Source organism: Macaca nemestrina, chromosome 1 (assembly GCF_043159975.1).
Source record: "Macaca nemestrina isolate mMacNem1 chromosome 1, mMacNem.hap1, whole genome shotgun sequence".
In the NCBI taxonomy this organism is placed as follows: domain Eukaryota; kingdom Metazoa; phylum Chordata; class Mammalia; order Primates; family Cercopithecidae; genus Macaca; species Macaca nemestrina.
In genome coordinates this window covers 63308854-63336670 of record NC_092125.1, presented here as the reverse complement: position 1 = coordinate 63336670, position 27817 = coordinate 63308854, and the positions used below count along the sequence as shown (strand labels likewise).

Genomic DNA, 27817 nt, shown 5'->3' with positions numbered 1-27817 from the left:
AATCTTAGGAAGTCTTCTTAATATTTGATTAAAGACACCAAAGCATCACTGCCAGCATCATGTTACACAGAATGAAGGGAGGTCAGGACAGCTAGGTTGGGCAGACAGTAAAGTATTCGATTGTTCTTACCTTGTTCTAAGTGCTTTCTGGGTATCCTTGAAACAATAAGAAGATTTAGAAGCAAGTTAGCACATATCCTATGGAGCCAGATTTTTTTTTTTTTTTTTCTGTAGAGACGAGGTCTTGCTATATTGCCCAGGCCTGTAGCGATCCTCCCACCTCAGCCCCCACGAAGTGCTAGGATTACAGGTATAAGCCATCATGCCCAGCGTGGAGCCAGATTACTATTACTGTTTGTTTTTAAATAAAGACAATGCATATGTGCTAGGTATCTTGATATTCACACTTTATAAAATTTATTTTGAAGATAAAACCTATATGTATGGTACTTAATTCAGAGTTATAAAGACACCATCCCCCAGCCACCCAGTTCTTCTCCATATGTTTTTCTGCACTTGTCTTTTTCATTTAGTATGTGTCTTAGAGGGCATTCTATAAATATTCATACAAATTTGTCTTCTTCTAATGGATATGCCTGAATTTATTGAACTATTCTCTCATTGATGGACATTTAAGCTGTTTGTTTTTGTTTTTTAATTTTTTTTTTTTTTTTTTTTTGATAGAAGGTCTTGTTCTGTCGCCCAGGCTGGAGTGCGGAGGCCTAATCTAGTCTCACTGCAACCTCCGCCTCCGGATTCAAGGAATCCTCCCACCTCAGCCTCCCTAGTAGCTGGGTCTAAAGGTGTGCGCCACTACACTCGGCTAATTTTTGTATTTTTAGTAGAGACAGGGTTTCACCATGTTGGCCAGGCTTATTTGTTTATTTTTTATTTTTTATTTTCTCTTTCGCTAATACAAACTGTACTGCATTAATCATCATTGTACATTGTACATATACGTCTTGGGACTTGTAAGGGTGTATTTCAACAAAGAGAATTCCTAGAAGCAAAATAATTAGATCAAAGGATATGTAGATTTTTCTTGGTTGGTTGAACATTTTAATAGATGTTGCCAAATTTCCTCTGAAGAAGTGGCACCAATTTAAATTTCCACCCGTAGACATGAGAGTGCCTTCTTAGGAGCACATCTTTTTTACAAGTAGTTTGACTTCTCTTAAACTCTTCTGTCTTCTGATTTACAATATTAATAGATGTTCTCATCCTAAGAGATAGTGTAGCATGGTGGGGACAATTGAGTTTTACTTTTTATTTATCTAGTAATTGATTAGAATAAAATTCCTGGCCGGGCGCAGTGGCACACGCCTGTTATCTCAGCACTTTGGGAGGCCAAGGTGAGCGGATCACCTGAGGTCAGGAGTTCAAGACCAGCCTGGCCAACATGGTGAAACCCCCATCTCTACTAAAAATACAAAACTTAGCCGGGCGTGGTGGTGGGCATCTGTAATCCCAGGTACTTGGGAGGCTAAGGCACAAGAATCACTTGAACCCAGGAGGCGGAGGTTGCAGTGAGCCGAGATCGTGCCACTGCACTCCAGCCTGGGCGATAAAGCTAAACTCAGTCTCAAAACAACAAAACAAAACATAGAATAAAATTCCTGACTCTTGGATTTTTCTCATTAATATGCTAGGGAGTGTGAAATTTTGCAAAGATCATAGGATTTGGAATGAGCACTGGGTTCAAATGCTGACTGTATTACTTCCTAACTAACTGTACTATCCCCTTCCCATGTCTACTTTGTTCTCTCTTTGAGGCTGTTTCTTGATCTATAATAACCATCTAACAAAGTTATTGTGAAGATGAAATTAGATTACATGTGTAAAATCCTTATTTTAGTGCCTTTCAAATAGTTTGCACTTATAAATGTTGTTCCTCCCTTCCTATAAATGTGACGTAAAAGCTAACAAAATCAACAGTCTCATTCTAGACTTAATTGCTTCTTTTTTTTTTTTTTTTTTTTGAGACAGGGTCTCACTCCCATCACCCAGGCTGGAGTGCAGTGGCACAATCACAGCTTATTGTAGCCTCTACCTCCTAGGTTCAAGCCATCCTCCCACCTGCCTCATCTTTTTACTTTTTGTAGAGATGAGGTCTCACTGTGTTACCCAAGCTCATCTTGAACTCCTGGGCTCAAGCAATCCTCCTGCCTCGGCCTCCCAAAGTGCTGGAATTATAGGCAAGAGTCACTGCACCTGGCCTTAATTGCTTCTTCTCAGGATCTTAGCTGGCTTAAGTAGTTGAGGGTTATGTGACCCCTGATCATTGTGAGAGTCAGACTTCATCAACGAATCATGTCTTTTTGCAGCCATCATCATCACGGTAGTTCCATGATTCCAATTTGGGAGATGAGTTTATTTGGTGTGTCTGCCCCTTCTTCCTTATTTCTCTGCCTCCATAGATGTCATTGTCCCTGAGAATGGAGAACCAGTGGGCACCAGAGAGATCAAATGCTGCATCCGACAGATCCAGGAACTCATCATCTCCCGACTAAATCAGGCAGTGGCTAATAAGCTGATCAGCTCAGTGGATTACCTGAGGGAGAGCTTCGTCGGAACCCTGGAACGATGTCTGCAGAGCCTGGAGAAGTCTCAGGATGTCTCAGTTCACATCACCAGTAATTATCTCAAACAGGTAGAAAAAGAATGATTTTTTTTAAGACATCGTGTCATAGATAACACATGAAACAATCTGCACAAACCCACGCTTCAAGTTAGGCAAGAATTTCCCTTTCAGCTTCTTGAGAATCTTGTTTGAATTTTATTTTGTTTTCCTGTCACATGACCACTGCCTGTAGGAGATGTCGGTGAGCTGTAAAATTGCAGTTAAGTTGACGAATATAGGCCAGGCACAGTGACTCATGCCTATGATTCCAGCACTCTGGGAGGCTGAGGCGGGTGGATCACCTGAGGTTGGGAGTTCGAGACCAACCTGACCAACATGGAGAAACCCCATCTCTACTAAAAAAAACAAAATTAGCCCAGCATGGCGGTGCATGCCTGTAATCCCAGCTACTTGGGAGGCTGAGGCAGGAGGATTGCTTGAACCTGGGAGGCAGAGGTTTCGCTGAGCAAGATCACGCCATTGCACTCCAGCCTGGGTGACAAGAGTGAAACTCTGTCTTAAAAAAAAAAAAAAAAAAAAGTTGATGAATATAAAGATGAGGTAGAAGGGGCTAGATAGTTAGTCACAAAATAAATAATCAGCTTAAGTTGACTCTGCATATATATTGAGGGATAAATTTGGAAACCCTGAGTCTGGACTGTATTCTTGAAATAAATATCATTTATTGCATTTTTGAAATAGCCACAGTACTGAGGGCATGTTTTCTTTGGCGGTGTCTCTTTCAGATCTTAAATGCTGCCTATCATGTTGAAGTCACGTTTCACTCAGGGTCGTCAGTTACAAGGATGCTGTGGGAGCAAATCAAGCAGGTAGGGATTATTACTTAGAGCAAGATTTCTAAGCCCCTAGTTGGCTCAAATGAATCCTAGTGATCCCAATAGGAAACAGATATCTAGGATCTTCTGTTAAGGCAGGATGGCCATTTGTTCTGGTTTGTCTGCCTGGGAGAATTCTGGTTTATGCCTATTCTCAAATAATTATTAACATTGTTACCTTGAACTCTCAGAAGTTTTGGGTTTAAATGATTTTTATGTTGGGTATTCTTTGTGAACAATGGAAAAATAGAAAAAAAAGATAAATGATATTTCATGGAGCCGCAAGGCTCTACCACACTAGCTTCTTCATATTTCTTTTTCCCAGCCTAAATCTTTTCTCAGAACTAGGCTTTGTTGTTGCCGGAGGCTGTGAATGTGGTTTCTGTTCTGGAATTTGATCTGGCTCTTATGTAGAGTTATTTACTGACTTCAGAAAGATTATCAGGCACTCCCTGGCACTGAATGTAATATATTGAGGGTTTGTGAGCATGTAAACTAGGCCTGGTGTTCTTTGATGCTTTCTTTGGGCTAGGACCTGATTTTGAGGTAGATGGAATTGGAAAGGCACTTTAGACTTCATATGGCTCCCATCTGATGAGCCTGCTCCTATTGAATGGGTAACCCAAAAAAGGAAGGACACTGGATCTTTGTAGTGGTTCTTGTCTCTCATTCTTCGGTGATCTCGCTGTCTTCATCCTGGTAGATCATCCAGCGCATCACATGGGTGAGCCCACCTGCCATCACTCTGGAATGGAAGAGGAAGGTGGCCCAGGAAGCCATTGAGAGCCTCAGCGCCTCCAAATTGGCCAAGAGCATTTGCAGCCAATTCCGGACTCGGCTCAATAGTTCCCACGAGGCTTTTGCAGCCTCTTTGCGGCAGGTTGGTATGTAGGAAAGGAGATATAACTGCATCAAGCAGAGAAGAGCCTCATCCAGATGGGAATATTTTGCTCTCTGTTCTTCGTGTGTATATGTATGTGTGTGTGTGTGTGTGTGTGTGTGTGTGTGTGTGTGTATAAATCATCAGTATTTTTTCTTTCTAGCCTATTACGTTATAGGAAGTTTTTTCAATAAATTTTTCATGTGGGTATTTTCCTAACTCTCGGGAGAATGGAGTGAGCTCAGTTAATTTCTCCCCATTTCACTGAGTGAGGCAAGAAAATACGAGTAGGAATTTTATATGTTATATAGTATTTTAGCTAAGAACAAATGACAGAAGGTGATGACTTTCCATCTTCTATGTTATTTCATAAATGTTTGACATCTGATTGTCTGCTGGCGGGGGAGTGGGTGTGTCCAGGCAGAGAGTGGATAGATGTGAGTATGCATCCAGGAGGAAAAGTTATTATTTATTGAGTTCACTCTGTGCCAGTCTCTGTGCTAAACACGTTACATGTATCTTGTTTAATTCTCAAAATTATCTATATGAGGTAGATATCATTATCCCTGTATAACAGGTGAGGAAGTTGAAGCTAGGGACTTAAGTCATATGTACTTTTTCTGTTTCCCTCCCAGCTAGAAGCTGGCCACTCAGGCCGGTTAGAGAAAACTGAAGATCTATGGCTGAAGGTTCGGAAAGATCATGCCCCCCGCCTGGCCCGCCTTTCTTTGGAAAGCCGTTCTCTACAGGACGTCTTGCTTCATCGTGAGTCTGGTTTTCAAATAAACTGGAGGATGGTTCAGGATACCTGACATTCTTATGTCCAACGTCAGAGAATCCCAGTGTCTAAAGCTGCTTCTTTGCAAAACTGCCTAAACCCTTACTGATGTTTTTGAATTCCTAAAGTCTTGTCCTGCTATTTATATAGTTCAAATAACATGACCAGGCGAGGTGTGGTGGCTCACACCTGTAATCTTAGCATTTTGGGAGGCTGAGATTGGTGGATTGCCTGAGCTCAGAAGTTCAAGACCAGCCTGGGCAATATGGCAAGACCCCGTGTCTACTAAAAATACAAAAATTAGCTGGGCGTGGTGGCACTTGCCTGTAACCCCAGCTACTCGGGAGGCTGAGGCAGAAGAATCACTTGAACCCAGGAGGTACAGGTTGTAATGAGCCAAGATCATACCACTGCATTGCAGCTTGGGTGACAGAGCAAGACCCTGTCTCCAAAAAAAAAAAGAATCTTATAGAGGTTGCCCACCAAGTTCCCATCCCTCCTGCCTTATCTCTGTCTCTGTACCTTATAGGTAAACCTAAACTGGGACAGGAACTGGGCCGGGGCCAGTATGGTGTGGTGTACCTGTGTGACAACTGGGGAGGACACTTCCCTTGTGCCCTCAAATCAGTTGTCCCTCCAGATGAGAAGCACTGGAATGATCTGGCTTTGGAATTTCACTACATGAGGTGGGTCCTGGTCTCATTCATCTCTACGAGAAAGATCCAGAGGAGAATCTAGAAGCCTGGTTTAGATTTTGTACCAAGAGCTACAGCATGGTCTCTCTGTATTTAGGTTTCTGTGTCTAACAGACATGTGCTCCCTTTCAGGCCTTTACTGTCTTTGCTTGCTCTTTCCCCACCATCCTAATTTCTCAGACTCATCATTCCATTTAACTTTTCTTCTTTAGTCCTTAAGCCTTATTGGTTTTTAGAATCCAGGATTCTTCATCCTTGTTGAAGAGGCCATGCTCTGTCTGCACTAAGGGCTCTGTCTACACTGAGGGCTCTATCTGCACTGAGGGCCATTACCTCTGGACCTGTCCTAAGCATGGTCTGGAAATTCTTGTCTCCTACATTCTGGCATGGCATGCAGGATTAGAGCCCAAGTCTTGTAGCCTAGACCTCTCTTCTTCCCACCAGGTCTCTGCCGAAGCATGAGCGATTGGTGGATCTCCATGGTTCAGTCATTGACTACAACTATGGTGGTGGCTCCAGCATTGCTGTGCTCCTCATTATGGAGCGGCTACACCGGGATCTCTACACAGGGCTGAAGGTAAGGAGAGAGCAAGATCCAGCTGGCAGCCAAATCCACAGGTTCCTTTCTGGCGTCTCATCCTCTCCTGTTTATTCAGAGCTTTTAGCTTTCATCAGAGACTATTGGAGTAATTAGGCTTTATTTCATTTATTTCCAAAAACCCTTAAAGATTTCTCAGCTGGGCATGGTGGCTCACCCCTGTAATCCCAGCACTTGGGGAGGCAAGGTGGGAGGATCACTTGAGTCCAGGAGTTTGAGACCAGTCTGGGCAATAGAGGGAGACCTTGTCTCTATAAAAAATTTAAAAGTTAGCTGAGTGTGGTGGCTCATACCTGTAGTCCCAGCTACTCGAGGGGGCTGAGGTAGGAAGATCCCTTGCACTTAGGAGGTCAAGACTGCAATGAGCTATGATCATGCCACTGCACCCTAGCCTGGGTGACAGAGCAAGACCCTGTCTCTAAAAATAAAAATAAATTTAAAGATTTCTCAGAACCTATTTTCACCCCATTATATACCCAGAATATTGCCATTCACCACTCGGACACCTGTGGTGGTAGTAAAAATCTAAACTCCTTAGAAGAGCAGTACAGCTGCCTGTAACTCTGCTCTTCTTTCTCACTTTTGCTGTAAGAGGATAAAGCTAGTTTTTGTTGTTTAGTCAATGGATATTTATTAGTGACTGCTTTGTACAAGGTCCAGCATTAAGCATCATTAGAGGATATCAGAAGGTATAATTGATAGACGCTATTAAGAGAATTGTAGTCAGTGACCATTTCAGGAAGACGTGGAGTTTGAGTTTGACAAATATACCATGATGGGTAGAATTTGGGCAGTTGGAAGGAAGAGGCCATAGCAGGGGGAAGGAACAGCTTAATGCCTAGAGCATTCGAAGGCTGGTAAAGACACTGGGCACATTGGAGCAGCTGGTTCGTTTTGGGAATCAGGAGACATAATGTGCAAAGAGATGTTGGGAACAAATTACATAAGACCCAAAATGTTAAGAATTTCCATAGAATTCAAATTCTGTTATAGACTATGAGAAGCTACTGAAGGATTTTATTTGAGTGAAGGTGAAACCCTCAGTTGGATGTTGAGTTGCCCTTATATAAACCACCAAGAGGGAATTAGAGAGGTTTCTTTTGTCTGTTGCCTACATAGGAGCTGAGTAGAAGGAGAGAAAAGCTGACCTCAGAGTCTCTGAGTAGATCCCTTCTCACAGATTCCTCTTGGACCAGTTTATATGGAGGCTTCCAGAAGTAGGGCAGAGGAAACCTTAGAAATGCTTCCCGGAGTCTTGAGGAATTAATATGATGAAGAAAATGACTCTCCAAGCAGCTTTCCCTCTTCATTTCAGAGGAGTTAAGCATTGTCTGATGCATCTCCACAAGTGAACTAGAGAATGTCCTTTGAACTTTTGAATGAGTGATGTGACATTTTCCAGTATTCAGGAGACCCTGAATTGAAGTAATATGAGTGACTTTGGTATTTGAATCCATAAAACCAAACCTGGGCTAACCAGGCCTGTAAAGCAATGGAAGTAAATCTTCCTAAGGGACCTAGAAATAGTCACTTTGAGCCTCAAGGGCCATTCCAGAATTTGTTCAAATGTTAGAAATGAGCTCATGCCTTAGTTGTTTGGTTCTATCTGCTAGTCACATTTGAGGTTATCCATTTGGCTTAACTGCAGCCTGCAAGGGATTTTATCTGGCTTTGTCTCCTTTACAGCTTGCTCTTCTTTGCTTTTCTTCTACCTCCCTCTCCTAACTGCTTTTTTCTCCCCCCACCTTTTTTTTTTTTTTTTTTTTGAGACAGAGTCTTGCTCTGTCACCCAGGCTGGAGTGCAGTGGCACCATCTCAGCTCACTGCAACCTCTGCCTCCTGGGTTCAAGTGATTATCCTGCCTCAGCCTCCCGAGTAGCTGGGATTACAGGCACCTGCCACCACATCCAGCTAATTCTTTTTTGTGTTTTTAGTAGAGACAGGATTTCACCATGTTTGCCAGGCTGGTCTCGAAATTCCTGACCTTGGCCTTCGTAAGTGCTGGGGTTATAGGTATGAGCCACTGTGCCCGGCTCTTCCCCCTTTTAAAAATGCACTTTTCTGTCCTCATGTGCCTAAGCATAGTCAGTTGAATCGAGGAGTTGCCTTATCATGACAAGCAAGCTCTTTTGTCTCCCCAAGGCTGGGCTGACCCTGGAGACACGTTTGCAGATAGCACTAGACGTGGTGGAAGGAATCCGCTTCCTGCACAGCCAGGGACTTGTCCATCGTGATATCAAACTGAAAAATGTGCTGGTAAGTAAGAGCTGTTTCCCCAAGATTATACTCTACCTCTGTGGCTGAGTGATTTTGGAGGGTACACGTAAATGTAAGTTAGATCCCAAGAAAAGTCCTCACAGAAAGTGTATTAGTCCATTCTCACACAGCTAGTAAAGACATGCCCAAGACTGGGTAATTTATAAAGGAAAGAGGTTTAATTGACTCACAGTTCCACAGGGCTGGAGAAGCCTCAGGGAATTTACAGTTATGGCAGAAGGGGAAGTAAACACATTCTTCTTCACATGGCAGCAACACGAAGAAGTACTGAACAAAGGAGGGTAAAGCCCCTTACAAAACCATCAGATCTCGTTAGAACTCACTATCATGAGAAAAGCATGAGGGTGACTGCCCCTGTGATTAAATTACTTCTCGGCCGGGCGCGGTGGCTCAAGCCTGTAATCCCAGCACTTTGGGAGGCCGAGACGGGCAGATCACGAGGTCAGGAGATCGAGACCATCCTGGCTAACACGGTGAAACCCCATCTCTACTAAAAAAATACAAAAAACTAGCCGGGCGAGGTGGTGGGCACCTGTAGTCCCAGCTACTCGGGAGGCTGAGGCAGGAGAATGGCGTAAACCCAGGAGGCGGAGCTTGCAATGAGCTGAGATCCGGCCACTGCACTCCAGCCTGGGCGACAGAGCGAGACTCCGTCTTGGGAAAAAAAAAAAAAAAAATACTTCTCACTGGGTCCATCCCACAACACATGGGGATTATGGGAACTACAATTCAGGATGAGATTTGGGTGGGGACACAGCCAAACCATATCATTCTGCCCCTGGCCCCTCCCAGATCTCATGTCCTTGCATTTCAAAACACAATCATGCCTTCTCAACAGTTGTCCAAAGTCTTAACTCATTCTAGTATTAACCCAAAAGTCCAAGTCCAAAGTTTTATCTGAGACAAGGCAAGTCCCTTCCACCCATGAGCCTATAAAATCAAAAGCAAGTTAGTTACTTTCTACATACTATGAGGGTACAGGCATTGGATAAATACATCCATTCCAAATGGGAGAAATTGGCCAAAACAAAGGTGCTACAGGCCCATGCAAGTCTGAAATCCAATAGGGTAGTCATTAAATCCTGAAATTCCAAAATGATCTTCTTTGACTCCATGTCTCACATCCAGGGCACGCTGATGCAAGAGGTGGTCTCCTATGGCATTGGGCATCTTCACACCTGTGGCTTTGCAGGGTACAGCCCACTTCCTGGCTGCTTTCATGGGCTGGCATTGAGTGTCTGTGGCTTTTCTAGGCACACGGTGCAAGTTGTGTGTGGATCTACCATTCTGGGTTGTGGAAGACAGTGGCCTTCTTCTCACAGTTCCACTAGGCAGTGTCCCAGTAGGGACTTTCTGTGGGGGTTCCAACCCCACATATTCTGCACAGCCCTAACGGAGGTTCTCCATGGGGGCTCCACCCCTGCAGCAAACTTATGCCTGGATATCCAGGCATTTTCATACATCCTCTGAAATCCAGGTGGAGATTCCCAAACCTCAACTCTTGATTTCTATGCACCTGCAGGCCCAACACCACATGTAAGCTGCCAAGATTTGGGGCTTGCACCCTCTGAAGCAATGGCCTGAGCTATGTGTTGGCCCCTTTTAGCCACAACTGGAACTGAAGCAGCTGGGATGCAGGGCACCATGTCCCAAGGCTGCATAGAGCAGGGGGGCCCTGGGTCCAGCTCACAGAACCATTTTTCCCTCCTAGACCTCCAGGGGTCATAGGAGGGCCTGCTGTGAAGGTCTCTGACATGCCCTGGAGAAATTTTCCCCATTGTCTTGCTGGTTAACATTTGGCTCCTCATTACTTACGAAAATGTCTGCAGCGGGCTTGAATTTCTCCCCAGAAAATAGGTTTTCTTTTCTTTCTTTCTTTTTTTTTTTTTTTTTCTGAGATGGAGTCTTGCTCTGTTGCCCAGGCTAGAGTACAATGGCGCTATCTCAACTCACTGTAACCTCCACCTCCCAGGTTCAAGCAATTCTTCTGCCTCAGCCTCCCAAGTAGCTGGAATTACAGGCACTTGCCATCACGCTGGGCTAATTTTTGTATTTTTAGTAGAGACAGGGTTTTGCCATATTGGTCAGGCTGGTCTCCAACTCCTGACCTCAAGTGATCCGTCCACCTTGGCCTCCCAAAGTGCTGGGATTATAGGTGTGAGCCACTGTGCCCAGCCAGAAAATAGGTTTTCTTTTCTATGACATTGTCAGACTGCAAATTTTTCAAACTTTTATGCTCTGCCTCCTCTTCAACACTTTGCTGCTTAGAAATTTCTTCTGGGGTGGGCATGGTGGCTCACACCTGTAATCCCAGCACTTTGGGAGACCGAGGTGGGTGGATCACCTGAGGTCAGGAGTTTGAAGCCAGCCTGGCCAACATGGTAAAACCCCATCTCTACTAAAAATAAAAAATTAGCCGGGTGTGGCACACACCTGTAGTCCCAGCTACTTGGGAGGCTGAGGCAGGGGAATTGCTTGAACCTGGGAGGTGGAGGTTGCAGTGAGCTGAGATTGCACCACTACACTCCAGCCTGGGTGACACAGCAAGACTCTGTCTCTAAATAAATAAATAAATAAATAAATAAATAAATAAATAAATTTCTTCCACCAGATACCCTAAGTCATCTCTGAAGTTCAAAGTTCCACAGATCTCTAGGGCAGGGGTAAAATGCCTCCAGTCTCCTTGCATAGCAATGGTGACCTTTATTTCAGTTCCCAACAAGTTCCTCATTTCCATCTGAGACCACCTTACCCTGGACGTCATTGTCCATATCACTATCAGCATTTTGGTCAAAGCCATTCAACAAGTCTCTAGGAAGTTCCAAACTTTCCCACATTTTCCTGTCTTCTTCTGAGCCCTCCAAACTGTTCCAGCCTCTGCCTGTTACCCAGTTCCAAAGTCGCTTCCACAATTTCATGTATCCTTACAGCAGCAGCCCACTCTTGGTACCAATTTACTGTGTTAGTCCATTCTCACGCTGCTAATAAAGACATACCTGAGACTAGGTAACTTATAAAGGAAAGAAGGTTAATTGACTCACAGTTCCGCGGGGCTGAAGAGGCCTCAGGAAGCTTACAATCATGGTGGAAGGAGAAGCAAACATGTCCTTCTTCACATAGTGGCAGCAAGGAGAAGTGCCGATCAAAAGGGGGAAAAGCCCCTTACCTCCCATCAGGTCCCTCCCATGACACACAGGGATTATGGGAGTTAGCAATTCAAGATGAAATTTGGATGGGGACAAACCGTATCAGAAAGTAGTAGAGTTAACAGCATGGTGAAAGATGGTATGTGAGACTTAAAGCTTAGGGAGGAGTTTTATCATAGACTTAGCTGATACTGTGTAAGGTTTTTTCCCCCTACACTGTTTTGAAAAATGTTAAACTTATGGAAGAGTGGTACAATGAAGACCCATATACCCCTCACCCAAATTCATATTCTCTTTTCTCCAAAATGTGCACTCTCTCTTTCTCTCTATACATGCACACACACACACACACACGTGTGCATACTGTTTTGCTGAGCTATATGAAATTCAGTTACAAGGGCAGGCACAGTGGCTCATGCCTGTAATCCGAGCACTTTGGGAGGCCGAGGTGGGTGAATCACCTGAGGTCAGGAGTTCGAGACCAGCCTGGCCAACATGATAAAACCCTGTTTCTACCAAAAATACAAAAAAAAAAAAAAATTAGCCAGGCATGGTGGTGCATACCTGTAGTCCCAGCTACTGAGGAGGTTGAGGCAGGAGAATCACTTGAACCCGGGAGGCAGAGCTTGCAGTGAGCCAAGATTGTGCCCTGCACTCCAGCCTGGTGACAGAGTGAGACCCTGCCCTCCCCCAAAAAAAAAGTAACAGAAAACACTTTATTCCTAAGTACTTCATCATGTATCTCCTAAGAAAAAGGATATCGTTCTACATAATCAAAGTGTCATTATTATACCCAAGGAATTTAACATTGATACAATACTATTATTTAATATGTAATCTATATTAACATTTTTCAGTTGTCCCAAATATGTTTAGTTGCCCTAAATATGGTATGTTTGTTTGTTTGATACAGGATCCAATCCAGGAAATATATAGTATATTTTGTTGTCATGTTTCTTTAGTCTCCTTTAATCTAGAATAGTCTTTCTGCCTTTGAGGAGTCTGGGCCTTGTTATTGCTTAAGGTTTAATCAGAGATGTAGGATGAAGACTGAGATGGGTAAATGTACCTTAAATGGTGAGATGGTCATGAACTCACTAGTCCTGTAATTTGAATTGTAAAGAATCTTTCGATCTATTCCTCTTGAAAGTATACTGGCATGTCATTCAGTTGTTTCTGGCAATACTTAAATGATGTATGAAGATGACAGCAATTTAGGGGAAGGGAACAGTCTCCCTAAAATTGACAACCGAAACCTAAAGGCTGATCAATAGCCAAATTAGACAGACTTATTCTCTTCAACCTTTAGGAAAGGAAACTACAGGGACTTTAGGAAACTCTCCTCAGCTGACCAGAGGACCTCAACTTTCTGCTCTGGGGTCAGGAGGAGAGTCAGGCGCTGAAGTGTTTCCCTGGTGTCCTTCCATGGACCTGTACTTCCTCATTCTTCCAGGGTTTTTTAGGACCTTCATATGTACCAGGCACTGTGCTAAGCACTGGGGATATAAAGATGAAAATGGCAATCCCTGCCCTCATGTTGCTTATAGTATGGGGAAGAAGACAGTACAGGTTGAGTATTCCTAATCGAAAAATTACAAATCCAAAATGCTCCACGATCCGAAACTTTCTGAGCACTGACATGACCCTCAAAGAGAATGCTCACTGGAGCATTTTGGATTTTTAATTAGAGGTGTTGAATCAGCAAGTATAATGGATATATTCCAAAATCTGGAAAAAAAAATGAAATTCAAAACACTTCTGGTTCCAAGCCTTTCAGATAAGGGATACTCAACTTGTAATGCAATGAACCTGGAGACAGGAAGGTTGGCGGCAGGATTTATGAAGTACAGTCATGCACTGCATAATGACATTTTGGTCAGTGAGACCACATATACAATGTAGTCCCATAAGATTATAATGGACTGGCTAGGTGTGGTGGATCACGCCTGTAATCCCAGCACTTTGGGAGGCCGAGGCAGGCGGATCACCTGAGGTCGGCAGTTTGAGACCAACCTGACCAACATAGAGAAACCCTGTCTATACTAAAAATACAAAATTAGCTGGACGTGGTGGCGCATGCCTGTAATCCCAGCTACTTGGGAGGCTGAGGCAGGAGAATAGCTTGAACCCGGGAGGCAGAGGTTGCAGTGAGCCGAGATCATGCCATTGCACTCCAGCCTGGGCATCAAGAGCGAAACTCCATCTCAAAAAACAAAAATAAACAAAAAAGATTATAATGGACTAAAAAATTCCTATTGCCTAGTGACATCATAGCTGTTGTAATGTTGCAGCACAGTGCAACACATGTGTGGTGATGCTTGTGTAAACCTACTGATATAAAAGAATAGCACAATTATGTACAGTATATATTTGATAATAAACAGCTATGTTACTGGTTTATATATTTACTGTACTATACTTTTTATCTTTTTAAACCTTTTAGATACTCTAAAAAGTATAGTACAGTAAATATATAAACCAGTAAGGATAGCCTCGGGCAGGACCTTAGGACGAACTCCAGAAGAAGGTGTTGCTATCATAGGAAGTGACAGCTCCATGTGTGTTATTGTCCTTGAAGACCTTCCAGTGGGACAGGATGTGGAAGTGGAAGACAGTGATATAGCTGATCTTGACCCCATGCAGGCCTAGGCTAATATGTCTGTGTTTTAGTTCTTAACAAAAAAGTTTTAAAAGCTAGAAAAAAAAAGAAAGAAAGCCTATAACCAGCCTAGACAACAGAGAAAGACCCCATCCCTACTAAAAATCAAAAAATTAGCCTGGCATGATGGCATACAACCATAGTCTTTGCTGGTCAGGAAGCCGAGGTAGGAAAATCCCTTGAGCCCAGAAGTTCAAGGCTTCCTTGAGCTGTGATCGTGCCACTGCACTCCAGCCTGGACGACAGAGCACAACCCTGTCTCTTAAAAAAAAAAAAAAAAAAACATATGTATATATATATATATTTGTACAGCTATACAATGTGTGTTGTAAGCTAAGTGTTTATTGCAAGAGTCAAAAAGCTTAAAAAATTAAAAAGTTTATAAAGTAAAATTACAGTAAGTAGAGGTTGATTATTGAAGAAAAACTTTTAAAAATAAATACAGTGTAGCCTAAATATACAGTGTTTATAAAGCCTACAGTAGTGTGCAGTAATGTCCTAGGCCTTCACATTCACTCACCACTCACTCACTGACTCACCCAGAGCAACTTCCACTTCTGCAAGCTCCGTTCATTATAAATGCCCTCTACAGGTATACCATTTTTTATTTTTTATACCGTATTCTTACTGTACCTTTTCTTGGTTTAAGTATGTTTAGATACACAAATACCGTTGTGTTACAGTTGCCTATGGTATTCAGTACAGTAATACACTGTACAGGTTTGTAGCCTAGTAGCAAAAGACCATACTATTAATATGTAGCCTAGGTGTGTAGCAAGTATACCATCTAGGTTTGTGTAAGCACAGTCTGGTGTTTGTACAAGGACAAAATCACCTGACAACTCATTTTTCAGAGCATAATCCTGTCCAGTGACACTACTTTGAGGTACCTACCTTTGAGCTTGGGTATGCAGCACTGCTGTGTGCAGGATCAGAAACAAGGTGACTCTTGCCCTGCTTTGTTGGCAGCTGGATAAGCAGAACCGTGCCAAGATCACTGACTTAGGATTCTGCAAGCCAGAGGCCATGATGTCAGGCAGCATTGTGGGGACACCAATCCATATGGCCCCTGAACTTTTCACAGGTAAGGCTGGAGGGCAGGCAGTGGGTCTGGGCAGGGTGTATTACTTTAATCCTGAGTGCTACCCCTTGAGCTCGTTTCCACAATCACTACTGGCAGGTCTGGCACAGGCAAGGGAGAAACCAGATCAGGGGAGACCTACCTAAGGCAAGTAGCAGGGAAAGTGAAGAGGTAGAGGAGTAAGAAAGAAAAAGTACAAATGGGAATCACCATTTGGACATCTCTCTGGGTTATTCGTGCCATAATTGCCATAATCAGCCAATTATTTAATCATAAAGTATTGATTGAATAACTCCTGTGTGATAGGAGTTGTCCTCTATCATTAAAGAACTTACAGTTGACATACAGATATATTGAGAGGTAAAATAGGAAGCAGTATAATACAACGTATGATTAAGTGCTAGATTAAGTGCTAAATTAAGTGCTATATGATGTACTGTTGGTGTTTAGAGAAGGAATAAATGAAGTTGGAAATGTTTATTGGTTTTGTGATGGAGGTGAGATTTTGAGTAGAACTTGAGTCAGATCTGGGAAATTGGTAGGTGGGAAGGGAACTCATTTATTAAGTATATACCTTGAGTTAAGCAGTATGGGTAGGTTTTTCATATATTTTGTTTAGTTCTGTGATGATGATGGATTTTTATGTCCATTCAATTGATAAAGTTGAGACCAGACTGATGAAGAAACCTACTCCCAAAAACATTGAGCTAAAAGGTAATGGACCTGTGATTTAAGTCTAGGACTTTCTATCTCCATAGTACAACCCTGTAGCATAAAGGAGAGAAAATTCTGGAGGCTAAAGAAGGGGAAATGAAGAAAATCACAGAATAGAAATAAGCGTGACAGGAAAGAAATCCATTTGGGGAACAGTAGCAAACAAGGTTGGAGATAAAATACATTGAGGTTGAAATTCCCACAAAAGAATCAAGGCTTGTTTGTGCAAGACTTAAGGAGCTACTGAGCTTTTGAGTAGGAGACAAAGGAAAATGTTGATGAAGATGAGCTTTAGCAACAGTAGGTAAAGATGATTTGAAAGGAACCAAGGTAAGACCAGATAGCTGGTCTTCTATGGTTGCCTCCATGATTAAGCTGGTGTTAGTGCGGAAACAAACAAATGTGAGAAATTTAGATTAATTCAGAGGAAGAGTGAACAAGATTTTGGTGCTAACTTGATATGGTTAGTGAACAGAAAAGAATGACTAAAAGATGACTGCAAGGTTTTGAGCCCAAGTGATGGGAATGATTGTTCCATTGCCAGCAAAGATGGAAAGGTAGTCATTAGTATTGGTAAGAGTTAAAATTAGCAATATATTTAAATTTCTTTCATTTCATGTATGAGTCTTCCCCCAGTCCTTCACTGGGTGATACATGTAAGGATTAGGTGTTAGTGAGACAGCTGTAGTAGTATTCAACATCTGAACTAAGTAGACAGTCTTCATTTTTCTTTCTGTAGATTTACTTAACAACAACAACAAAAAAACTTTCGGCCAGGCACGGTGGTTCATGCCTGTAATCCCAGCACTTTGGGAGGCTAAGGCGGGTGAATCACTGAGGTCAGGAGTTCAAGACCAGCCTGACCAACATGGAGAAACCCCGTCTCTACTAAAAATACAAAATTAGCCGGGTGTGGTAGTGCCTGCCTGTAATCCCAACTACTTAGGAGGCTGAGGCAGGAGAATCGCTTGAACCCAGGAGGCGGAGGTTGTGGTGAGCTGAGATCGCACTACTGCACTCTAGCCTGGGCAACAAGAGCAAAACTCTGTCTCAAAAAAAAAAAGAGAAGAAACTTTCTAATCCCACTGCTGTTACTGTATTTTGGTTACTTCATACTTACATTTCTTTTATTGTTTCTATTGCAGTCCACCCTATTGCTGTCAGAATCATCTTTCTAAAATATTATATTCTTCATGTCACCTCCTACTCTAAAACATAAATGACTTCCTGCTGCCCACTAAATCCAGACTCTTCTACCTGACTTTAAAAATTATTATATTCTGGTTTCAACATCCCTACCCACCTGTATTTCCAACTTTATTTCCTTAATTTTTTGTGATTAATCTTTTTGACTGTCCTAGCAGAATGACAGGCCTTATTTGCCTTCTCCTTTGTCAAGTTCTAGGCTTGGCTCTCTTCGTATTGAGCTGTGACCTCCCAATGTCTTACTTGATTGTATTGTAAAATGGGCATTATAAATGTGCCCTGCCCACCTGGCAGGGTTGTTATTGGGAGATAATAGATGTTAAAAGCTTTGGAAAAAGCCAACCCTCTACTGAGGCAAGATGGTGTGGATGCTGCTGCCTGACTCTCTGCGGCTCATTACGTTTCATCCTTTCTTGCCATCAGGGAAGTACGATAATTCCGTGGATGTCTACGCTTTTGGAATTCTTTTCTGGTATATCTGCTCAGGCTCTGTCAAGCTCCCTGAGGCATTTGAGAGGTGTGCTAGCAAAGACCATCTCTGGAACAATGTGCGGAGGGGTAAGAGCCACAAGTACTACCTTGTCCTAACTCCCCTGGCTAGCGCAGACTGAGCCCAGGCAATGTCACCCAGCCTCCTGTCATCCTATCTGGCCACTCCGTAGCAGGGCCATAGATACATTTAAACTGTCATGAATCCAGAAAACATAATTAAGTCAACCTTTGCTTCCAGTCAACTCTCTGTTGAACTATCTCAAAAAGCCTTTTTAAAAAAAATGTCCAATTCTTCAACTTCATATGCCAGTGTGTTCCAGTTTTTCTTTTCTTTTTCTTTCTTTCTTTTTTTTTTTAAATTATTCTTACTGTTAGGTTCTAACCTAGATGTTTGCAATTGAAGTCAAAACTCCTTGCATTCTTTAGTATTCTGAGCCCCACTGGGAATTCAGCCTTTGAGCTGGTCATGCCTCTTTGTATGTGCTGGGCCCCTCTCACTGTGGTCTTGTTTCCATGCTCCTTTCTCTAGGGGCTCGCCCAGAACGTCTTCCTGTGTTTGATGAGGAGTGCTGGCAGTTGATGGAAGCCTGTTGGGATGGTGACCCCTTGAAGAGGCCTCTCTTGGGCATTGTTCAGCCCATGCTCCAGGGCATCATGGATCGGCTCTGCAAGTCTAATTCTGAGCAGCCAAACAGAGGACTAGATGATTCTACTTGAAAGCAAAGACTTTTCTTTTTCACTCTCTAGTTCTTTCCTTCCCCCTCACCTTTTGGCCATGGGGAGAATTTGACATTTATTCACTATAGGACACACTCCCAAGAGAACTGGTGCTTGCTGGGAAACTTGAAACCTTCCCAGGCAGGGATGACTCCTGGACAGTGAAGAGTTGAATGACTGAGCATATTCAGCAGCTCACTGAAGCGCCAAGCTATTCCTTTAGCAAAAAAGTGTCTAAGATGTGTAAAAGCTGAGGAATGTGATGTTCTGGCCTCACAAATGAAAAAGAGGCAGATGTTACCATTGTCTATTCACTGTATATGCTTCCAAGACAACCAGCAGGACACTGCAGTGGCAATAGTGTTAAAAAGTCTCATTCTCATGATTTTTCGCTCTAGCTAGGAATAGTTTAGTCAGGACTCAGAAAATTTGAACTTAGTTCTGGGATTATGAAAACATGGGGACAAAAACAGTAACTTGTAGATATCTGGTTCCTGCTGTCTGCAGCCAGGGATCTCAGGCTGCAATGGTCAGAAGTCCCAGTGAGGGAGCTAGAAACAGAGCTATCTGTTCCTCATAGTGCCAGTGTGTTTACATTTATAGGACCACATATCCCTGGTTTCTGGGGGAGGGTTTCACTGTTACATCACCAAAAGGCCCTGAAAAGATAAAAAAAAAAAAAAAAAAAAAAAGAGGCCGGGCTTGGTGGCTCATGCCTGTAATCCCAGCACTTTGGGAGGCTGAGGCGGGTGGATCATAAGGTCCAGAGTTCAAGAGCAGCCTGGCCAACATGGTGAAACCCTGTCTCTACTAAATATACAAAAAATTAGCTGGGCATAGTGATGCATGCCTGTAATCCTAGCTACTGGGGAGTCTGAGGCAGGAGAATTGCTTGAACCTGGAAGGCGGAGGTTGCAGTGAGCTGAGATCGTGCCACTGCACTTCAGCCTGGGTGACAGGGTGAGACTCTGTCTCAAAAACAAAAAAAAGAATGTGTGTGTATGTGTATATACGTGTGTGTGTCTATATCTCTATATATAGACATACACACAGAAGTTATTGGATTTAGAGTTACTGCTAACCCCAGAACAGAATCTGTTCTTTTACCTTTGAGTCTTTTCTTTTGTTTACCTCTTTTCATCTCAAAGTGGGAAAGCTCCAGATAACATGGTACACAGGAGTGAGTGTCTGAGCAAAACCAACCCAGTGCGAAGTATTTGGGTGAGACCTGAGAGGTGGGAGATGATTGGAGGCCATGGCCTGTGTACAAACATACTGGAAGAAAACAAGCTTGTTTTTAAAACTTAACATAATCAGAAACTTTTCTTTTTTGTTTCAATCTAACACGTTGACGTTTTTAAAATTTGATCAGTGAGCTTTTTAACCAAGATTTCTCCTGCAATTTGTTCCTTCTTTTTACCTTATTTTAAGTATAATCTGTTAGAAGAAAAAAAGAAGCAGACGAAAGAGAAAAACCCTCCTCTGGTAGTTCTGTGTGTGTGCCCCTCACCTGTGTGCTAGTGTCTGGGAAGTTTCCCTGAAAGGTGGGAGGCGGGTGGGTGGTCTTTTGGAGAGTTCCTCATGAAGTGTGCTTGAGGAAAGAAATTCTGATTCTAGGCAGAGGAAGGGGAACAATTTAAATATTGGTGCATCTCAGATGCACTTCTTCAAGCCTTCCTCAACCAAACTGATCCATTAGATTCAGAAAAACAGGTAGACAAGGAAGTAGACAGTGGAAGGGAGTAGTCTCCCTCCATCTGCCTAATCCCCAATAACTGTGGTCTGGCCCCTGTGTCCAGCCCCAGAGTTTGTAGAACAGGTCCCCAAGTAGGTGTATAAGATGAATTGCAAATTAGCCGGGCATGGTGGTGCGGGCATGGCGGTGCGCGCCTGTAGTCCCAGCTACTCGGGAGTCTGAGGCAGGAGAATCGCTGGAACCCAGGATGTGGAGATTGTGGTGAGCCGAGATCGCGCCACTGCACTCCAGCCTGGGCAAGAGTGAGACTCCATCTCAAAAAAGAAAAAGAAAAAATGAGTCGCACATTTGCTGCTGGGATTTTCTAGGGTTGTTTATGACAAAATGACCATCTTTTAAATATTAATGGAGTATAAATGGAGTCTATAATGGGTCTTTCATATAACTTTTAACTCTTTGGCTATCCTGGGCTCTGATCATGATACGTTTGAGCATAGTAGCTCCCTAAACTCTTGCAGCCTTTCAGAAACTCCACGTAGTGCTAATAACCTTTTTACCTGCAAATGATAAAGTAACTGACTCAGTGTCTTTGGGCTCTGTAGGCTTTAGCCTTGTTTTGGTAGGATGTTCAGTATATTAGAATTTTTACCACCTATTTAGCTATACTTCAAGTACTCTATTCTCTGCACTAACTCACTTGTCCTTCTGGGAACTATGATGGGGCTTCAAGGGAGTCAGGTGTCAAGAGAGGAGGGGTAAGTACTCTCTACTTGCTGGAAAATCATTGTCTAAGTCTGTTGTGTATGAAATTTTAGGAAAAGTCTTATATAGTTCCCTTTCCAGACTGTCTTCTTTTGACTCTAGCTATAATCATAAGTCTGTGCTTCCATTATGAAGGTCACATTCCTAGCATTCTTTGGAAGTCTTAGCTCATACTCCCATTCACATATGGGAGGTTAGATTTTTTTCGTCTACCCAGAGTCCCTTTTTAGTTTACCCCACGGCTTAGTCTGCAATCAGATGCCAGTTCTCTAGCAGATTCCCCAACAGTTTTTTCCCCAATGGGGAGGGTGGAAGGGAGGAACTAATGTAAGTAAGGAGATGAGTAGTTGTGTTACAGTTCATTTTCTTAAAAAAAGTATTTTGAGAAAAGGTGCAAAATATTCTTGAAAGTCTCTAGGCCAGCCAAAATCCATATATGGATATTTGGGGATCTTATTTAAATACTCAGCAGGCTGAGTGCAGGTATACGTGTGTATAGTGTGTGTATACTTTGCTTTTGTTTTATAACATTGTCAGCTAATTTTGGCTTCTTTGTTCCTTGGCATCCATTCTTATGATAAGTGATGGAATGCCATGAAACGTACTGTATTGTATATTACTTGGGAGGACACTAGGTTTTCAAAGAAGTCTGGCAGCACTTGGCTTATAGAGGGCCCAGCATGACCAAAGTCCTAAAGATTTTACCTCCCAGCTTTGGTTGTACGTGTTCCCAAGTGGTGAGGTGAGATTGTGACTGGAGGAGGAAAAAGGATGACGTGAAAGGATGACCCTTATTGTGTTCTGTCCTTCTAATCAGCATAATTAGGGCAGCTTACCCCTGCATGAAAATGATGACCTGCCCATTTTTAATGGCCAGAGCTTGAAGTCTGGTCTCTCATTTTGTTTCAGAAATGAGGCCTTCCTGCAGAGCAGTCAGGAGAAATGGTGGAGCCTGGGACCCTTGAATGGCTGACCCTGGGCCTAGAGAGCCGATGGCAAGGGCTGTCTGGCACGGCTCATTTGGGTGGGGTTTCCCCAGGCATACCTTAGTTCCCTGATCCTCTGCAAAGAGTAGCTCATTGACTGAGCAAGCGCTTCACGAGAGGACTGTGCTGGTTGTTCCCAGACCAAAGAGAGTCACTTTTGACTCCATCAACTTCAAGGGGACAGAGCCTAGGCAGCAGCTTCTCCTAATTTTTAACACTAAAATTCAAGGAAGCAGTGGAGGAAAGAATGCATTACTACCACAGATAGAAATAGGGGACTCGTAGAACTCTTGACTAGTACCTGTCAGCTCTCAAGTGCATTTTTGTGTCTTGTCTTGAGCTGCCAAAGAAGGGTCACAAAGTGTTCTTCCTAATGGAAGAAGTGCCTCGGGGTTGCAGGGCTTCAAAGTGACAACTGCACTGAATAACACTTTATTTTTTGGCTTTGGGTTATTATTTAGCACTGGGAGGCCTGGGGGGAATTGGTGATTACAGTAGCACTTTGGGAAGTTAAAGCCCCCTTTGGGCTTGCTTTGGAGAGATGATGGCATGCTTGGTATTCCATTTGGATAATCAGGAAACCTCCCTAATCCATCCATATTGCATCAGAGTGGGATTAACAACCCTGGAAGAGTCCACTGCCAATAGAGTAGTTGCTTTCCTTGAGTTTCCAAAGCTTTTGGATTTTCTGGATCAAGTAACCCACTTTTTAAAACCTGAGGTCAGGAGTTCGAGACCAACCTGTAACACGGTGAAACCCCATCTCTATTAAAAATAGAAAAAATTAGCCAGGCATGGTGGCGGGCATCTATAGTCCCAGCTACTCAGCAGGCTGAGGTAGGAGAATTGCTTGAACCCAGGAGACAGGCTGCAATGAGCCGAGATCACACTACTGCACTCCAGCCTGGGTGGCAGAGCAAGACTCCATTTCAAAAAAAAGAAAAAAGAAAAAGAAGGTTAATCCTTCCAAATATGGAGGTGGGATGAATAGGGCTTGTTTGATGTTGAAGTGGGTAAGGAGGGAGTGGCCTTGGAACACTTGTATTCCAAACTCCCCTGGAGGTTTCCAGTAGCACTACTGTTCTTAAAAGGGTTTTATTTTTAACTTCATCTGCTTTGTTAACATCCAGTCCAATTGAGGTGATCTCAGAGGTGCATCAGGACACCAAGCACTGGGGAGGCCACCTTGCCCAGATGTTTGAAAAGAAAATTGGTCTGGACAGCCTGTTGTCTTTTGTCTTCTTGTAATGTCGTTTGTTTGTTTTAAAGGACTAATGTTTGTTACAGTGTTAAATAAAGGTGTAACATACTAAGTGTGTAGAATAAAAGTGCAATAACAAACGAAAATGACTTTCGCACACACTTCAGTCTTTATCCTGTCTCCTTTCTTGTGCTACCTGGCTCTTTCCATAATACTGTTACAGCAGGACTGTGGTAATTGTGTGCATTTTGAAGAGACGCGACTTGGGGTTAATCTTCATTCATGTAATTTTGAAGGGTTGGGTTTGGTTTTATAGAGTATTCTATATACTTGTTGGGTTACACAAATACCAGATGTGCTGTATAATAAAGATCACATTAACATTTTAGGTTTCTATCTGTTTGGTTTTGGTTTTCCCTTACCTCACTACCCATAGTAACAGGACACTGCCTAATCCATTCCATTTCCACTGGTGACCTGCAGTCGGATGTCTTTCAGTTTGCCTTAGGAGAGATGGATGGAACATGTTCCTCTCCCATCAGGGGCCCTCCCCAGCCACCATGGCTCTTGGCCTCTGGGTACTTTACATCACCACTACTGGAGGGTGGGGCAAGGGAATGGGAAATAGGATAGCGGAGAAAAGGGGTGAGATGATAGCAATGGATCTTCCAGAGCCTATCCTGGGTGACATGCTTTTTTCCAGCTTTTAAGCACAAACCTGCAGTATTGTGAGTTCATATATGAGCCTAGCTACTCTTTATTACACTGTGAGGGAACTTGGCACATAATCTTATGCTGGCCTATCTACATGTAGTGTATTTTGAATTTTCTATTTAGGCTCACCCCAGTGCTGAGATTTGCTTACTCAGCAGTACCCGACAGGCACCACCATGGGCGACCGCCAAGAGACAGGCACTACCTCTAGTCACCAGGGAAGATCAGTGTGCAACACGAGGTGCGTTTGCTTTGGTTTGTTTTTTGTTATACCCATGTCTGGCTGGTGTGGCTGTCATTTTTTGCTGTAACTACTTTTGGTTTGACTGCAACACAAGGTTAGCCAGCAGATGGCAGCACATCTTACGTAGTTGGTGTGTTCCGCTCCTTGATCTCAGTGGTTCTCAGCCCATACCCACACAGTATTCATTTAATGCAACTGAAGCCGGTTAGCTCAGTTGGTTAATGCTAATAATGCAGATAAGCCTTTTTTATTTTTATTTTTATTTTGGAGACAGGGTCTTGCTCTTGCTGTTGCCCAGGCTGGAGTGTGGTGGCACAAACATGGCTCACGGTAGCCTCGACCTCCTGGGCTCAAGCAATCTTCCTGCTTCAGCCTCCTGAGTACCTGGACCATAGATGCACACCATCATGCCTGGCTGTTTTTGTTTGTTTAAGGATATAGTTTGGCTATGTTGCCCAGGCTGGTCTCAAACTCCTGGGCTAAAGCAATCCTCCTGCCTCAGCCTCCCAAAGTGCTGGGATTACAGGTGTGAGCCATGCACCCAGCCCAGATAAGCCTCTTAACACTTGTGAAACTCTGGTAACTCCAGCCACCCTTCACAGTTAAATATATCCCATCTTATATGCATATGCCCTGTATTTTCCTAGGAAGTTCAGTGTGACTGAGTTCTCTTAACCTCTTCCTTTGCCCTTATTACTTTGGAAAAAAATAGCTTTTGGTATACACATTTTCTTTTTTTTTTTTTTTTTTTTGAGGCGGAGTCTGGCACTCTTGCCCATACTGGAGTGCAGTGGCCCGATCTCGGCTCACTGCAAGCTCCGCCTCCTGGGTTCACGCCATTCTCCTGCCTCAGCCTCCCGAGTAGCTGGGACTACAGGCGCCCGCCACCTCGCCCGGCTAGTTTTTTTGTATTTTTTAGTAGAGACGGGGTTTCACCGTGTTAGCCAGGATGGTCTCGATCTCCTGACCTCGTGATCCGCCCGTCTCGGCCTCCCAAAGTGCTGGGATTACAGGCTTGAGCCACCGCGCCCGGCGTGTATACACATTTTCAGATTGGACATGCTTTTTCAAGAACACGTCCCTCAGTAGTCATGTGCCCTGAGTAGGGCAACTTGGGTGGCCTTCCCGACCCTGTATTTGGGTGGGATTCAGGCTTCTGAACATTATTAAATTCAACCTCAAAATTTCTGCCTTTAGTAGAATCCCAAGGGTCCATGAAGTGCTAACTGAATGGCCTCCTTTGGAGTGCAGTTACTATGGGGAGACATGCACTGAGTGAGGCCTCTTGTGGCCCTTCTAGGGAGAGCCTGTACCTTGGTATATTTTATTTTTATTTTTATTTTTTTGAGATAGAGTCTCATTCTCTCTCCCAGGCTGGAGTGCAATGGCGTGATCTCAGCTCACTGCAACCTTCGCCTCCCTGGTTCAAGCTATTCTCCTGCCTCACCCTCCCGAGTAGCTGGGATTACAGGCGTGCACCACCATGCCCGGCTAATTTTTGTATTTTTAGTGGAGACAGGGTTTTGCCATACTGCTCAGGCTGGTCTCGAACCCCTGACCTCAGGTGATCTGGCCTCCCAAAGTGCTGGGATTACAGGCGTGAGCCACCACGCCAGCCCCTTGGTATATTTTGAAGTTAGCATTTCAAATCCGTGAAAAAAACAGATTAGTCAGTAAAGTTGGCTATCCCCTTGTTTTAGTCTTTTCCTGCTACTATAACAAAATACCACAGACCAGGTAATTTACAAATAACACATTTATTTCTCATAGTTTTAGGAGCTGGGAAGTTCATGATTGAGGCGCCAGCAGGGTCAGTATCTGGTAAGGACTGCTCTGTGCGTCCAAGATGGCACCTTGTTGCTGCATCCTTCAGGAGACTAACACTGTTCTCACATGGCAGAAGAGATGGAAGAACTAGGCAGCCCTCTGAGCCTCTTTATAGTGCCATTAATCCTATCTGTGAGGGCTAAGCCCGCATGGCCTAATCACTTCCCAAAGGCCCCACCTCTTAATAGCTTGGGGTTTGAGTTCCAACATAGGAATTTTGGAGGGACACATACATTCAAATCATATCATCACCTGAGGAAAAAAATACTTAAATCATCATGTGAAAAAAAAGTCCAGGTATAGGAAAGATGTAAATGTTAAAAACAAAAAAAACCAAAAACTCTAGGCTGGGCACAGTGGCTTGGCCGGGCACAGTGGCTCATGCCTGTAATCCTAGTACTTTCAAAGGCCAAGGTGGGCAGATCACCTGAGGTCAGGAGTTCGAGACTAGCCTGGCCAATATGGTCTCTACTAAAAATACAAAAATTAGCCAGGTGTGGTGGTGCATGCCTGTGACCCCAGCTACTCGGGAGGCTGAAGCAGGAGAATCACTTGAACCTGGGAGGCAGAGGCTGCAGTGAGCTGATCGTGCCACCACAATCCAGCCTAAGCAACAGAGCAAGAGTCCATCTCAAAATATATATATATATAAAAAACTATATATAACTATATGTAAACATATATAACTATATATAAATATATATAACTATATAACAATATATAAAACTATATATAACTATATATATAAAACTATATAACTCTATATAAAACTATATATATATACAAAACATAACCCATTTTTTGGTAAAAATCCCTTTGTTCCCCAGAACCCCAAATTATCTAGAGATTTAGTCCATCTGCACATATAGTGCACAGAAAAAAAAAACTGTAAATGTATAAATCAAACCGATAATAGTGATTTTCCTAAAGTGGCAACTTCCAACTTTTAGGGTATGGAATTTCTGTTACTGTGTTGTTTATCTGCTATGAACATCTAGAAAATGAATCCTGGCTAATTTAGGAGGAAGGAAATACGTACTGGAAAAATACTAGTGCCTCAAAAAATCAGCAAGAACTGGAAGATCAGACTCACAGAATCTGTAGGCAGGAACCAGAGCAGCTCTGCAAGCTTTTGCTGTCTAAAGCTATGATGAACCATCTTTACTCCCTCAAGAGTTAACAGCCAGGGCGAGTTTTCTCAACTGGCCCAGCACAGGTCCCAGACCCATTTTCTAGCTTTACTGGTTCAGAACTGGAAGGATCTATCCCCTTCAGATTCCATGATGGGAGGCAGGCACCTAAATTTGCCTGCTCACTGAAAATTATATTCCTTGGAGGAGATGTAACTCCCGAAAAGTAATCAAAGAGAAGTGAGAAAAGGGACCTAAATTCAGGACAGGTGCCAGGTGACACACGGCCGTTACAGTTCATCTCTTGGGCTGCTTGACCTCCACAGCCACCCTTCTGGCACTACTGGGAGGCAAGGTCGTGAAAGAAGATTGACAGATTGGGGCCTGATACAGAGAGGCCACAACTTGATCTCTGGGAAGGACATTTCTAAATCTCTGAAGTATTTTTCAACCTATGAAGAATGCCTTGGCTTCTATTGCCTTTCTCTTTCCTTCCTCCCTTATTTTCTCAGCATGGCTTCCCCATGAATCAAAGACACTCAAGCATCTAGGTAAAGG

General features: G+C 43.3%; 1 protein-coding gene across 2 annotated transcripts in view; it reads left to right on the top strand.

The window, feature by feature from the left end:
* The window catches only part of LOC105484809 (dual serine/threonine and tyrosine protein kinase), a 72845-nt gene extending 49113 nt beyond the window's left edge, over positions 1–23732 (top strand). The window contains exons 4-13 of one of the 2 annotated variants that reach the window (XM_011746810.2): positions 2418–2650; positions 3367–3450; positions 4160–4336; positions 4972–5101; positions 5644–5800; positions 6254–6386; positions 8550–8663; positions 15459–15573; positions 17914–18048; positions 18512–23732. In XM_011746810.2, coding sequence (XP_011745112.1) covers positions 2418–2650; positions 3367–3450; positions 4160–4336; positions 4972–5101; positions 5644–5800; positions 6254–6386; positions 8550–8663; positions 15459–15573; positions 17914–18048; positions 18512–18699 — 1466 coding nt within the window. In that variant the 3' untranslated portion in view covers positions 18700–23732. The remainder of the gene's footprint in view (positions 1–2417; positions 2651–3366; positions 3451–4159; positions 4337–4971; positions 5102–5643; positions 5801–6253; positions 6387–8549; positions 8664–15458; positions 15574–17913; positions 18049–18511) is intronic. The other variant, XM_011746811.3, reaches the window with a different exon arrangement.
* The last annotated feature ends 4085 nt before the right edge of the window (positions 23733–27817 follow it).